Source organism: Electrophorus electricus, chromosome 23 (genome assembly GCF_013358815.1).
Source record: "Electrophorus electricus isolate fEleEle1 chromosome 23, fEleEle1.pri, whole genome shotgun sequence".
In the NCBI taxonomy this organism is placed as follows: Eukaryota; Metazoa; Chordata; class Actinopteri; order Gymnotiformes; family Gymnotidae; genus Electrophorus; species Electrophorus electricus.
The window spans coordinates 3,446,169-3,462,227 of record NC_049557.1 but is presented as its reverse complement, the minus strand read 5'-3'; the positions used below and the strand labels follow the sequence as shown (position 1 = coordinate 3,462,227).

General features: G+C 44.7%; 1 protein-coding gene and 1 long non-coding RNA gene across 5 annotated transcripts in view; one reads left to right on the top strand and one right to left on the bottom strand.

Moving 5' to 3' along the window:
* slc20a2 (solute carrier family 20 member 2) overlaps positions 1–14,717 on the bottom strand; it is a 30,009-nt gene extending 15,292 nt beyond the window's left edge. For 2 of the 4 annotated variants that reach the window (XM_035521946.1, XM_035521949.1), the window contains exons 1-2: positions 12,997–14,717; positions 498–1,091 (exon numbers count right to left, since the gene is read on the bottom strand). In XM_035521946.1, coding sequence (XP_035377839.1) covers positions 498–786 — 289 coding nt within the window. In that variant the 5' untranslated portion in view covers positions 787–1,091; positions 12,997–14,717. Of the gene's footprint in view, positions 1–497; positions 1,092–1,541; positions 1,620–12,763 lie in introns of those variants that run through there. The other 2 variants (XM_035521947.1, XM_035521948.1) reach the window with 2 other exon arrangements.
* LOC118240681 lies at positions 12,245–14,336 on the top strand. Its single transcript, XR_004775552.1, has 2 exons — positions 12,245–12,646; positions 12,758–14,336. It is a non-coding gene; the product is annotated as an uncharacterized LOC118240681 (long non-coding RNA).
* Positions 14,718–16,059: the final 1,342 nt, after the last annotated feature.

Here is a 16,059-nt window from a genome sequence, read left to right as displayed (position 1 = left end):
CTCCAGTGGGCAGGGAGTCTCCGGGGCGTGCGGCTTGCCTCGCCGTTCTTACGCTCATGGCTACACACTGCAACCACTAAAAAAATGCAAGACATTAAAACAACACACACACACACACACACACACACACACACACACACTCACACACACACACACACACACACACACACACACACAGACACACACACAAACACACACACAAAACAACAAAAAAAAACAAAAAAAAAAACTGTGCTGTGTTTCTCTTAACACATTTTTTACCAACATATTAATTCCAGGATCTGTTAGTCTACATCTGGAAACACTGGCTGCCCAAATGAGTCCGTCAGCCCACCAACACATGATGGTATGTTTACTCTACTGCAATGCATTTGGCATTGCGCAATCACGATGAAACGAGTAAACAAGTAAACAAATGTGTGACTCACTCAGGATGTATGCAATTAAACCCAACGTAGGTCAAGTTTACCCATGTTTAAGGTGAAGCCATCACTCACCAACCATTGCGCTGACCTCTCCTGCCATCAGCACGGGCACGGTGTCGTTGTACAGGTTGACGTCTATAATCCCCTTCCGGATGGTCTCGCCCACTTTGGCCCCGAGGAGCATGGAGCCCAGGGTTTCAAAAATGGAGGCCAGGATGCAGGCCTGGCGCAACGTCACCACCCCCGAGCCCACCGCCGTGCCGAACGAGTTCGCGACGTCATTGGCTCCCACCGAGAACGCCAGGATGAAGGCGATGATGAAGCCAATGATGACCATCCACAGGTACGGCCCCAGATCCATCGCGTCGGCCGCTCTCAAAGACGCAAATTCAAATAAAGAAAAGAAATAACCCCAAGAGGTCCAAATTGAAGAAAAGCGAGGTGCTGTGCGTTTGAGGAAGCAAGCTGGTCCCTTTCCCTTTCTCTGCTGCTTGTCGTTCTTGATTCCCTGGCTGAGTGTGTTCTGGGGAGGTGGAGGGGGGGGGGGGGGGCAAGTTGCTAACTGAGAAGTTTAACCTCAGTCTCTGAAGCCATGTCTGAGGCAGGCAGGAGAGAGCATTCCATTGTTTGGCCCTCTGCGTGTCCTGTCCACCGAGAAGTCTTCAGCTGTCAAAACAAGAGAAGGAGACAGAGAGAAAGAGAGAGAGAGAGAGAGAGAGAGAGAGAGTGAGCGAGGCAAAGACAGGGAGTGAGCGACAGGGAGTTAGATGTAATTACAGGGCATATTCCCTTTTGCGCGTGAGACCGTGTTATTACCCAGACGAGAGACGGCAGCGAAGCCCAGTTGGAGAAACAGGTGGGGAGGGGGGGGCTTAACTTCAGCAAGGGGCAGAAAGAAATTTAAACGACAACCTACGCATAAGGAACAATTACACCCGATTTTGAGCAAGCCATTCACAAACACAATTTTGAAGGCGTTCAGCTCCAAATGTTCGCAAGTCTGTTTCCACAAACAGCTTTAATCTCTTCAGGTGACGTCAGCCTGCCAAACGAGGCTGGAGAAGTAGTGGACCGAATTCACACAGACTTGGCTTCAAAATGCGACTGGCGTCTTACCAGGGCTTCAGGTTCGGTGTCCGATGCAGCCACCAGCGGTGCGTCAGGCCGTGCCTAAGTAAGGCGGCAGAGTGCCAGTCCCCACGCCAGCCTGTTCTCCTACTGCATTCTGCAGACTTTTCTTGGGTAAGAGGCACTGGAGCACAAGCGCTGTACTAATGGACAACTGTGTGCTGTGTGGAATCTGATCGCGTTGGTGGAAAGGACCGATGGCACACAGCAGGCAGGCTGTGTGGTATTTCGCAGCTTTGGGCTGATGAATACCGCGATGATTTAAATCCTTCTGCTTCTTTCCATCGTATACCATTACTATGTCACATCTTTTTTTAACAGCCTCACCTTTATTTAACCATTCCCTTTGTACAAGCAGTCTAATCAATGGTTAGTTAGAAATGTACAGAAAAGACTGCATTTAATTAACTATATAATAATATATCATTTTTAAAACAGCACATGAAAAGATTATAAAAAAAGACCAAACAGTCTGGCTAAGAATGCTGGAGTACTTGCGAATGAAAAAGTTCTACTGTGATCTACTAAATAGTGACCGTCTCGAAGAAGGATGTCAATATTTTGGTACTGAACCAAACCCAATGCCCACTGACTTTACATTGCTGTCGTTAGAACAAAAATAAAGTGCCCGTTAGCATGAACGGCTGAAAGGTGAAACAATTAATAACTGTAGCAGTATGTTCATGTCCATCTTGATAACTTTAAAATCAATAACAGCTGGGCAAATAAACATGAATCAATACCAGGTTTTGTTTTTTCCCCCAGAATTCCACTCTCCCGCTGATATGCAGCAGTTCACGTACAAAGTGGCTATAAAAAAAAAAAAAAAGGGGGGGGGGGGGTATTTCTTAACTGAATGTACCTCAAAATGATAATAGTCTCACACGTTATAATTCTGGATGTGGCCATCATTGGTCATCAGTGGTTACCCACACCTACCATATGCCCAAAATGGTCATTACACTTTCTTTATTTTTTTTCCTATCTTTAAAGCATCACCACTGGCCTTTGAGAACCTAAATATTGCAGCTGGATACGACCCTCCTTAAACGAGAACATGCCAGTCATCAGCACTTCTCAGTAGGAGTTCCAGTCGCACGTACTTCACAGAACAGTATGTTTCCCAGGCTTGGCGCTGTCAAACAGGCAGAGCACTAAAAATGTTTGGGCCTACCTCAGAGTTTACTGCTGAAAATATTTAATCGCTTGTTTTTATAAAACGCCAGGTCTTGCCCAAGTGTCTACGTTTCTCACACCCCCACAGGCTTCCTGTAAATGCCTGCATCAGATGCAAAACCCTGACGCTCACCTACAAAGCCAAACGTGATCCTGCTCCCTCCTGCCTGTGCCTCGATGTGCACCACGTCTCGCACCCTTAACGGCTGTGCTTGCACGACGTGAACTACGGGAAGTCAGGCGTGGAGACCGTTTTCTGCAGCACCCGGACGCTGGAATCAACTCCCACTACCCGTCTGTACGTCACAGTCTCTTGCTCTCTTCAAACTAAAGGCCCAGACTAAAGACCCACCTTTTCACGCAGCACCTAAACAACCTGAAGCCGCTTTAATGCCTTCAAATGGTCAAGGATCCGACTCGGGTTGTGCGTTTTCCCTTGGACAGCGTTCTGTCCTGAGTTGGCAAAGGAAGCAGGCCACTGTATGTGACCTGGATCACACGGAACCTTCTTCCTAAGAAAATGAAGCCAAGGAACCTTTCATAAATACAAACATTCATGGAAAAGAATCCTTAGAACGCAACTCCCGTGTCAAATACACCCCCGTGGGCACGGCGAGGCATGCTTGCATTCTAGCAGGTAATGTTAGCACGCTGCTATATTCTAATACAACCCAACCCTAGCAGCAATGTGAGAGCTACGCTAACAGGAGTCCATAATTATAGGCAACATTACAGGGCTGGAGGGCCCCGGGGAGAGTCCCCGAACACTGCGTGGCCGAGATCGTGGTGCACCTGGCTGATCTGCCAATGCTTCAGTACATCAGCGTTATGTTAATACTGAAAGGGCAGAAGAACCTCCACACTGCGTGCATGGGCAAAAAACAAAACCATCCAAAGCTGACAGCATACAAATGTTTTTTAAAAAATGCAAAAAAAAAAAGAAAAAAAAAAAAAAAAGACAAAAGTATACAAAATTCAGAAACAAATATTACATAAGACCAAAATCAAAGGTAATGAACTAAAGTGCAAAAAAGTCCAATAAAACCAACATTTCCTACTCGTGTTCGTTCTTACCTTAACGTGCACCTTTGATTTTGGTGTTATTTAGTATGGTTGGCTTTGCATTTTTTTATATTTCAGTCGGCCTTTTTAACTGCCTGTGTGAGAGACCAACTCTCCTCACAACATTGAGAGAAAACTCCTCTTAACTTACAAACTCAGTGTACAAATTCAGTAGGTGCAGGGATTCTTTTCTTTCCTTGGTAATACACGAATCCCATCCTAACAGTGAGATATGTAAACTGGTGCAGGAACAAATCACCTATTTTTCCTCATCAACTTGGTGAGTTACTGTAGTTAATTCCAAACCCCTGAGCCATTTGGTCAAACGTTAGACGTAAATAGCGTACCAGCCACACTAATACAATCTTTAGGCATTAATCCACGTTTCATGCTTGAGTCAGGTGAACAGAACCTGCTGTACCAACTTCACATGCCCCGTTGCCTTTCTGACGCCTAACGGGCTTTGATGGCGTCAGGGGAGAGCTTTGGACTGTTTTCACATCCAGCACAGCTCCACCACAAAGAGACAATGCAGCGCACAGAATAGCTGTGAGTCACAAGCAGCCTATTCAGTTTAGTCCACAACGCCTTGACACACAAACGGGTTCGTCAACAATAGCACCATCACAAGGAAATGCCAGGTCTTAGAAGACATTGTACTACAGTATCCAATGGGCATAATGCATTACACATTTCAATCAACAACAGGTTTATAAACTTAAATTTGTTTTTATACATTTTAGGAAGTAGACGTAAATGCACTGTGGAGTTTGATGTGGCAACAGTGTGTTGTCATTGGCTGGTTGGATGTTGCATTTTCACATTAGTAGTCAGGTGAACCATAATGTTTCCATAAGAATATCCCAAGACAAGTACACAGGATTTTAATGCTCTCAGGTGATTCTGAAGTCACACAGTTAAAAATAACATTAGTATCAACCTAATTAAGTGTACTAAACTTTTAAAAGGCTTCCATTAAGCAAGCTCTATAATGTTAAGCATGGATCTACTAGGAGAACATCAACAGCAACATGGCATTAATAATGTCTACTAGTGATATAGCAAATGTGGGGAATGTAGCAGCGATAAGCCTAGTGAAGCAGGGCCATATATGCAGCCTCCTACCATCTAAGCTGTCCAGGCATGGGGGTGGGGGGTCTTTATATCTTGTACAAGTTCTTTACAGTTTACACACAGGCGAAGGTTTCAAAGGCCAACTGATGAAAGGGTGTTATAGTCTGGGCTACACTGGCCAATAGGTTTTGTTGCCTTAAAACCAGAAAAAGATGTAAAAACAGAATTGTGATTAGAATAATACAAAGTAAAATCCCGAATACTGGAGTTTCAGGCCAGTTTCAAGTCCATGTTGAACTTTCAACTCTAAAAAGTTATTCAGTTAGAATCAAAGCTCTCACACCAGGTACTACATGGTCCCTGAGCATACTTATGGTAGTATTAGTTGAAGATTAAATAAAACTTTAAACAAATCTCATGGCTAAATTTACAGGCTACTGCCAAAATATTTCTAGCCACATTAAAATACTTAATATCTGACTTAAGGTCCCATGTTTCAATGAATGACACACCTACATTAACTTCGTCAACCACTCCGAGTACATGTATAAAAGCTAACAAGGAACAGAGGCTGCAGCTGGTGTGCGCCTAGTGGAGCCAGTGTGAACAGTAGCCAGTGCACCCTATATAGCCACTCACCAGTCCTGTGCCAGGTGCCACTGGGCACCGACAATGAACCACAAGGGTGTCATTCTTACAAGACTGCAACCACCAACCTTCTGACACACGGAGACACCTGCGTTTGGCTCACGCAAAGCTTTCCAAGAACCCTCTGCGTATCTTTGCCAAAGCACTGCACAGGAAAGAGTCCCTCGGAATGCCAAAAACAGGAAAGCATTCAAAGCTACGAAGTGTCATATGTTGTTGGAAAACCTGAAAATGTCACTAACCTAACAAAGCTCATGTCCATTACAAAGTAACATGAGGTGTGCTTCAATTAGAGGTGACCACGGGGATAAAAGACCCGTAACGCCTGTGTCAGAGGACATGCAGGACCGTATGGGGCCAGATTCCTGGACATGAATTAAACCTAGTTCTGGAATGAATTAAAGCTGGGATTTAGGAAAGAACTAATCTTGGATTGGGAAAAATGGGGTGAGAAAGGAAGGGACTGCATTACGTCTACGTCTACACAACTGCAGAGAGTCACAAGGCTTCTACAGATTCCTTAGTTGAGTGGTAAACAAGCACACACATGCTTGCACATTTCACCCTCTTCCACACTCCACTCCATTCCGAGCACAGCAACACATTACGTACCGCGCTGCTTTGGGCAGATTAAAGGAACACCGACAATCATGTTTAATTAACAGTTTGTCATTTAACGCCCACTGCCCACCTCAGAACATTTCAATAACAAAAGAAAACACACTGGACAATTGGCTCAGGATAAAAATGAATAAATAAGCAAAGCAAAGCCAGATATGATTATGTTAATTCCCCATAATTGTTTAAGGTCATGTATTTGGGCTTGATAACCTGAAAATTGTACACACTATTTTTTAAGCCATTTTCTCTTTTAACTCAGACTGTCCATAATATCACATGCAGGGATGCACTCGCGCGCAAGTTTTGCTTCCCATATTTTGCCCTTGCATGCAGAAAGACATCAGAACCTGTTGCGAGAGGCGGGGGGTCGGATAAGAGAAGAGAAGAGTGTAGGAGGTAGGGAGGCAGACTTTCGTACGTCATACCGAGCACAGTACACTCTGAGCTGCACTACTCACCATCACTATACAGGAATCAGAAGCTCTTTAGGGTTTGGGGGTTTTCTGGGTGGGAGGGAGGGCGTCAAAAGAAAATAACTAAGAAGATGACAGCTTGAGTGCGTGGATGTGAAATTAAAACACGAATGGCGAAGGAAGAAGAAAATGGCATCATGTGATGTACTCATGGCAAGGAGAGACAGAATCGGAATGACCGGTCAATCCGCAACAAACCGTTCGGCGGAAAGGGGGGGGGGGGGAGCACTTTGAGAGAAAGAACAGAAAACCGTCTGGTCGGAGAGTTAGACGTGGTGCGAGATACTGCAGCTCCCTCCTCATGAAATGCCTGTCACTGCAGTCTAGACTGCCTCCTAAATGAAAGCGTCATCATCAGAAACAGGCCAGCCAATCACGAGCCATTTAAGGAAGGCGGCACCTCTGATTGGATTGTTCTGCCCAGGAAGGAACGATGATGTGGGTTAGTAAGCCAATGATGGTGGGTGGCTTGCAAGAGGGGTTGGTGAATGCAAATCCGCACACCAGGAAAGGCATGTATGCACACCAAGGACACTGGATAGTGTTTAGAGTGCTGACATCCCTATGATGCAGATCGTGTGCCCTCTACAATGCATTGTTCTAGAACAATAACAACAGAAATCATTATGCCCTTTATGAAATGCCTGATCCCTTGAGGACGCCAGAATACTGGGATTTCCTCTCAACTCAAAGGACGGAACATTTCTTTGGCATACAACCCGTCACCATTATGAATAAGCTCTGAACTCTCGCGGCACAACACAATCAGATTAGCAACCCGGCGGCATTGTTTGTGAGAAATTAAATATGGGGAGCAGAAAAACGGCAGCATAACGATCCTTTTAAAGACATGAAAGGGCAAAACAGAAGTAAACCGCAGGTGTGGCGTGTCAACCACAGACATGAAACTTCTGAAAACAGACCCATTTCTTCTGACTCGAATTAGCACATTCCTCCATCGCTCACTCCCTCTCGGTACCCGGGACAATTGTTCCTTTCATGAGGATGATCTCGTCATGTGGCCCCCTCCTTCACAGACCACCTCTCCTTTGTCAAACTCTCCAAACCAAAACAGCCGCCAGGTTGCAAACCGGTCTCCCCTCATTCCTGCTGCAGACCACGGGCTATCCGAACCACGTCAGGAGGTAGCTGGAGTGAGGTTGGCAAAGCTGTTCGTCATTCACACGTCTCGCGTTCTTCCTGAAATAACCAAGCCTCCCGAAACTGGGCCCCCCGGCCAGCGTCACAGCTGTTGCCCGTGGTGACCCGGCCAGACGTCCTGACACATCTGTCAGGGTAGCGACAGCCCGTGGGATGCTACCACGTGAGATTCGGTGTCACGTCTGCCATGCTGACGCCCTGGGCGGGACGGTCAGGAGAAGCCGGACAAAGAAGGTTTGGAGGGTCCTGTTATCCCAAAACTCTCCAAAGCAGTATCAGGTCACAGGGTTCAACTGTCACACCAAATACAGCTATAAATCACAACCCAAGAAGCCCTGAGCTTTGATCCAACAGTTGTACTGATACAAAGCTGTGGGACCAAATATGGCGTAGGGAGGTTGACTGGCTCAGCTACAGGCCTCACATGGTTTGGTGAAGGGTTACAAAAGGCAGATCTCGTGATCGTCAGAGCCTTTGTCTACGTAGGCCACACTTTCACAGCCCAGACATTAACACGTGAGGAGCAACAAAGACAACTACACTACCCCTTAAACCTCCAGCACTTGGAGACAAACAAACCATTTCTCATGGCAAAAAAAAAACAACAACAAACAACGTGTTTCAGGGGCAGTGTTGCACACCCTCATTTTAGCTAAGCATAGTCACATCTAAAACAGGTGTCCCTGTCATATGAGCAGTCACGGGTTCCTGTGAAGCGTGTTACTCAAAACAGAGACCGGAGAACTTGCTGTGTCGATCAGCAAGCGAAGGGTGTAAGCAGATATCATTTCTTTTCTTTGCTGACTCCACTCTCTACAGCCTGATTGTATGTGTGCAACATGTATATTTTCAGATAAAGATTCTACAAGCGGCCCACATATCGTAAGCAGTATGAAAGCTTAAATGTGACAGATTAGGCTCCCACACTCCTGCCACACTGCAGGAATTATGGGATGGTACCGATCAGTTCGTGGGGTTCAGCACACAACACACAAGTTGGACCCCCTAAGCCAGTAGAGGTGAGTCAACAATTCCGGGACTTAGTAGTGGGGTCAGTTTCAGTTAGGTCCAACAAAGCCACTAAGACCAACCGACACTGGAACGGAAAATGACAAACAGCACAGCCCACGGCATCCGAGGCTAAACTCCCATGTTCAGAACCTTCAGCGGGTTAATTGCTTTGGCTAACAAGCACCACCACCGCCCCCACTTTTGGCAATGAGACTTAACATGATGGATTCCACTTTCAACAGTTCATAGCAACGTACGTGTGTGTGTGTGTGTGAGCGACAGAACAGTACTACTGGAAGAGATCATGTATAATCAGAAGTATATTCACCTGTCAAGGGGAGTTATATCTATTACCAACACATTAATACGTTTGTTATAATGCTTAAGAGAAACGGACGAAAACGCATGAAGCGCGTCTGCGCACAGCACCGTAAAACGGTGTTAACAGGGAAGTGATATGCAGAACTTAGACATGTAACCTCAGGCCCTCGGTTCTCTCCCTTCTCCAGGGCAGCAATATTAAAGGCTTTATTGCACCACAAACCAAAAATGTCTGTGTCATCACGCATCCTCCGCTTAACGCCGCTGGATGAGGACTACATGGGGAATTGATTCATTGGCTATTTGGGATCACTAACGCCTCTTGGATTTCCTTAGGGAATACTGAATCCTGCTCCCCAGTGGGGCATTGTGCTCCATTTTCCGGTAAACCTGCTGAAGCCAGCGCATCTCAAACATAAAGGCGTCACTCTTAGGATTAAATAAAACAATTGGGGCAGGTATAAATTAATGGTACTTTTTTTTTTTTGGCTACGGTTCACGTTTTATTTTACAACATTCCTCACCAATCACCCATGAGTGGTTTCAAATGTTGGCCAGTGGCTGCCGTTACAGTGCTTGCAGGGTGTTATCTACCCCGAGTGGCAGCGTGGCCCAAAGGGGCTGGAAATAGTTCTGTCAGAGGCTTCCAGAGGAAAGCCTGGCCAGCTGTCCCTGTTCATGGTTTCATACACACCCAGACACACACACACACACACACACACCCTTATTCCCACCTATCGCCCCTGGTCTAATCAAGCCATGGACTAATCCTAGCAATTCGCTATACTTAGAAGGGAGCTTCACACTCGGTGGGGTTATTGTGACATGCAAAGTAAAAGTAACAAGTACCTAGGCATTTTAAGCAATGGAGAACTCTAAAGAAAATATCACTTCCAGTATTGCCACCCATGCTTCACGGCAGGAGACATAAACAGCGGGAACAGGGAGGAAAGGCTTTACACAGAGGCCACGGTCATTAAAAGTACGCCGTTTGATAGCGTTCCGAGATATGGGATTCTATTAACACTGCATGCTGCATTTCTTTCATGTCCCTTAGACAAGACTTTTCACAGTGGCTCCACTATTGTTTAACAGGCTTTAAAACGGGTTTTTTCAGAGGACAGTCAACCTATACTGTGCGCAAAGAACATAAGAGCTTCTATTTAAGGGTAACCTCCTTCCATTCTCCCTCCGAGGTGGTGATATAGGAAAAAGACGTGCATCCCGAGGATCCTTGCTCTGCAGGCACCTGCCAGGTTCCAGCCAGTTTTTTAGCTCCTCCGGGAACGTTCGGCCTTTATCACAGTGAAGTTCACCAAACTCAGGAACAGCCTGCCTTATCTTATATTAGGGCTCACTGAAAACCACTAACTGCTGGTCACAGAAAATCGCCAGAATAGCATGATCAACACCGATAATTACAAATTAGTTAGTATGGACTGAGGGACACTAGTTTCTTTTAGCTCAAATTGACTTACAGAAGGGCATTTCAACAATAAGACAATAAGCTCACACACACGCGCGCGCACACACACACACACACACACACACACACACACACACACACACCCCTCCACGCCCAACCCCTGGCCAGCCGTTTATCCCATTACCCGCATATCGTGCGGCTTCTCTGTTCCCAGCTGCTCAAAACAGCAGTGGCAATCAAATTTATGTATGGCACGTGAACACTTAATCTGTTCTCCAACTGTCAAACCAAACCTTACTGAAGCAAGAGAACTCCTGAGATTTACCAAGATGGCTGTAAATCTGCAAATCTAATGAGCCAAGAATAGTCTCACCAAGGTTAAGAGAAATACACTAGCAAATAGTGCCATATACACCCCCCCCCCCCCCCCCCCCCCCCAACACACACACCCTAACGCAGAACAACATGGGATTGTCCCTTGGACACTTTTTTCTTCCAAATACAAAACATTATGTCTACGTATGAAAACAACACTGAATTACGCACACAGTATGAACAATGAACATGCAACAGGAAAAACAATTATTCAAGGTCATTCAAATAGCCTTAATACGCATGCAACACTAAGCAGAAAAACACATATTAAAGAATTATTGTCCGATGGATAGACTTCCATTCATTATGCATCTATCTGTACTTCCTCTGGCTTGTTAGTCATGAGAAAGAATGAAGTCATATCCCCTCTTCCTTTTATGGGATTTTCTTTATTTAGGGTCAATTCTATCATTTTATCCTCTTAATTTACAAACCAAAATATCTCACTTACTGTGGCCATTTAAAGAAGACGAAAAAGAAAAAAACAAGTCGGCAATTATAATCGATTCACTTCAGACCACTACAAACTACGACCATTTCTGTTCATTTTTCCGGTATTATGCCCCAAGACAAAGCTGAACAACAGCCTCTCTTTATCTTAACTCCTCAGACACATCAAAGATATACTGTTCCTGTGGTGTAGCGAAAGGCCAGCCAAATGGGCAGCTTTCCCCCCCACTTGAGGAGCCAGCCTCGGAGACGAGTGTTGTCAGGGATACGCAGTGAGCTTTGGTGGGAGAGCTGGCATTCAGAGCCCAGAGGGAGTCTGAGGGGAAAGGACTGAGACTAAAGCAACAGGAAGCGTGCCTGATGAATCACTCGCCATTTTGTGGAAAACTTTCTCTCATCCTTTATTGGAAGTATAAGTCACCGCCAGACCATCCCAACCTTTTAACTGCCATCAACCCCACGCACAAGCCGCGCGAGGGCTTTGATCAACGTTAACAGCTTCTGTTAAGTTCACATAAAATCTGGTGAAGCCATTCGTTTTTGTTGTTGTTGTTGTTGTTGTTGTTGTTTTCATGGGCTGAGAAAGTGCAAATAAAAGGGGTTTAAACTGAGCCTGCTGTCGGCCTCTTTATGTTCGTGCCAAGACCTGCCATCAAAGCGTGGGCCATGCCACGCTAAGTGGACTTCCAGATTCTGCACTCAGGTATGTGCACACAGAGGATGAGCATGGCATCATGAAGCATGAAGGAGGAGGCGCGCAACCAGCCACGTGGTCCTCATAGGATTTAATGAGCGAGCCAACGTTAATCCCCCAAACCTTTTGCGTGTAGTCTTGTGACTGCGCGTGAGCGCCACAGAAGACGATGTCGTCTTCCGCGTGGGCTCTTGTACGAGTCAACGACAGCGATCGTGGCACGCTCGAGACACACATTAAACGTGGTTGGCAATGCATTTTATCGTGGTAGCGAAACGGTTTTGGCGCAACCTTTGAAATGCAACTTCAGGGGTAAATTTTACCCCTATAATGTCTACGTGCAGATCACTCGTGCGTCCTCTCTTAAAATCACGACAAGCTACAATCATTTCACCGACACCTCCATCACGTCCATCGGGGTAGAAACTGGAAACAAAGTCGACACGCACGTCGGCTTTGTTCAGACCGAATTGGTCCTTAAACGCGTAGAGCCGAACGACGGCGTTATTTTTATTTTATGTTATTCATTTTATTTTAACAACTCCAGGATATCGATGAATCAAATAAAAGTACCGACACCCGGTCAGCTCCGGTAGAAACGGTATCGTGTAATTTATATCTTTATATTTATATATATGCATGCACCTGATTTTGGTAAACGCTCACTTACTGCACGGGGACAGGCTCTTACATAATTGTCACTTCCCATCAGAAATACCTTGGAAATCGCACTGGTTACTCGGACACGACGAAATCACCATTTCCCCTTCTTACGGGCTCCGTTGTTAACGATGTATATCACGTTAAAGTAACTACGGTATCTGAACGAAACGCTGTCACGTTGAAACAAGCCTCGGCTACCTCTCACACGGCTGGACACAACGACATGTTTGGCGAGCTGGTCTTGGCTATTTAAACACCAGCGAAGTCCACAAAGCGCGGCTTACTTACACGTGTGGGAAATGAGTCCGAAAAGGGAAGCCCGGCTGCCAGGAAACTTCGACGGGGAAGCTGGCGTCGTCCGAGGCGGCGAGATTCCAGCAGGCTCCTCTACCATAGCCCTCAGTCAAGCGACCATGTTGTCCTGCCCGCTGCTGCCTTCTTCGCATCCGGGCGCTTATGGGAGCGGTGGGCTGGAGCTGCACCGTCTACGGACGGGAATGCGGAGTGGAAGCGACGCGGCTGCGTGCCTTAACGCTTGGGAAATGGGGATATAAACTATTGTTATGGACGGGTGGGAAGTTTTGTAGCAGCTACAGCCAGTTCTTACCCTTGTTATGTAGCAACGTGTCGGTCCCCCCCCCCCCATATTGCAGCTTTCGAATATTACACTGTAAACTTGTCATTTTTGTTCAAGGATTACATTGTTTTTTTACGTGATTCGTGTACTGGTAATGTTAAACACACTGGTCCCACTTGGCGTCTTGGCCGTGATGAACTGGTGTACGTGGACACATTACTGTAGGCCTAAATCTGACCGTGTCCGACATTGCGTGTTATGTAACATTACAGACGTCCGCATGTACCCACCGTGGGCTCACGTTTACAAATACACATCATACATGGGCTGATTTACACTCGTAATCACTGATTATGATTTTAAACATATATACGAATATTCAGAACCTAAATTAACGAGGTCATTTAGAAGTTCAGTTGTTTTTTTCTCCGTACTTTTGGAAATGTTATTTTTATGCGATTAAAAAGGATTTCATTTGCCTAATTTTGTTTTATTCTAACCTGCTAAACATACCTACTGATATACAGCCATCAGCTACATTTCTCTGTGATAATTTTCATCTTATTTTTAAGGTGATGAAAGCTAACCATCTTTATGAAAAACTCCCTGTACCTACATTTACGGCCCTCTTTATTGGGTACGCATGGCCTTGTAAGTGTACAAGAACAGAGTGTAGCCCAACTCTTGGTATGTAGAATTTGTCAGCTGCCTAGATGACATGGTAGTGGCATGACTGTAGATGTTGAGCTGGTACAAGTTTGTCACACAGCAGTGTTGCTGCATTTTCACACGTGTCAGTTGAGAGTGGTCCACCACCCAAAAATATCCCATCAACGTCACTCCTTTGATCAGAAACTGACCACTTAGGTGTGTGAACACAATCTCCACAACAACCTACTGACTATAGACTACAAACTCTTTCTAATATAAGAGGTGTTTGAGTGGCTGGTGGGTGTATATTAAATAATTTTTTTTAACTGCTTATTTTAGGAGTAGAGATGTGAGCTACTCATACCTCTGCTCCTCAAATAAGCAAAAAAAAAAAAAAAAAGCAATCTGTCTGAACTATATCTAACAAGCACTGGTCAACACATTCCTCTACCTGCAACAAGCCCTGAGCTGCAACATAAGCAACTGTCAGCTATTATCAAGGCGATTATTATGACTTGTGATCAGGAGACCACTAGTTAGGTCTTTGGGAGTAGAGGTAAAGAGAAAAAGAGGACCTGCTTTGTGTATTTTAAGTCAGTTTTATTGTTTTAAATAGTGCAATACCTCTGGTGATTTTACTGTGCATATTTTAGAGGTATTTTCAGTGGCTTGCTAATAGAGACTAGTGACTGATTTACAACCATGAACTGGAAAAGAAAGCATCACAACATTGTGTCTGGTACTAATATAACTCAATGTTTATGTAAACATACAATAAAAGTGCTTTATGTGTACAGTTATCCAAGCCAAGATGCACTTCTTTGCAGCATTTCATCTCATTGGTGATCCTCCAGGTATTGCTGATGTGAAAGCCATTTTCCTTTCATGCTACAGGAAAGGTTACACCTCATCCTGTATACTCAAGAGATGGTACAGCGCAGTGGACACGGATAGCTGTCGAAATATGTTCATCAGAAGTTCATAAGAGGTCATGAGGACCCTACCTCTTGTCCAATCAGCAATGAGTATTTCACTGTAAGTCCCACCTCCGACCAATGAGGTTGCTGTGTTCTCTCTAGATGTCGCACTTCGCTCACGTTTCCCATTTGTTGATGCTAGATGTCTGCTTTTTCCCGCAACTGAAAAGGTTTGCACACAAAGCATTGCATTGTAATCACTCGGACAACAATCTGATTCTTTTCTTCGTTTGTAACATTTTAAGATGTATCTACATCTCCTATTTACATTTGGGGCATTTAGCTGAAGCTTTTATGCAAAGCAACTTACAATTATGTCTGAATACACTTGAGCAATTGAGGGTTAATGACCTTGCTCAGTGGCCCAACAGTGGTAACTTGGTGGTGGTGGGGCTAGAACTGGCAACCTTACAATTACGAGTCAAGTACCAAGATTAATTTGACAATTGTTAATTACTGTTCAGTGTTGTACCCTGAATTCTTTCTATTACTCTAAATTATATCGAATTTAAAAACTGACCATATTGACCAGGCAAATAGTAACCCAATTATACATATGGTGTAAGGGAACTGTGCTTTGTGGCTTTTCAGTACTTTTACAAACACCATATGCAACAGGAAAAAAAAAACAAAAAACAAGAGCAATAAATAAAAATTTAAGTGTCAGGTTGTTCAGAGTTCAGTGAAACAATTTCTGAAATCTCACAGACCCCACCGTATTATCCTTATTTTAGAATAAAGTTCGCAGCTTTAAGCACCGTTCTTTGAGAGCCACTTTGCAGTTAAACAGTAATGAAAAATCTCCACAAGGGGGCGACATAAAATTGATCGAAATGATCGTAGATAGTATATATAAGGGATCATATATTTGATTCGTTCAGTGTAGAGTTTAGACTTGGAGCTAGTCTAACACATCTTGTCAACCTTGGTCAAGATTTTGATGATCAACTAAATATCAGAGCTAGGTGTGTTAAAGACACACTGGAATTAACCTCTGTGGGGCAGTAGATCTCCCAGCATAGGGTTGGCCTCCCCAGTGTACTTCATTTTTCAAGAAGATCAAAATAGTTATAAAGAAACCTAAATGCTGTGCATCAGTGTGTAGTCAAGCCATATTCTTAGATCAGCCTAATCACTCTGAAAAGA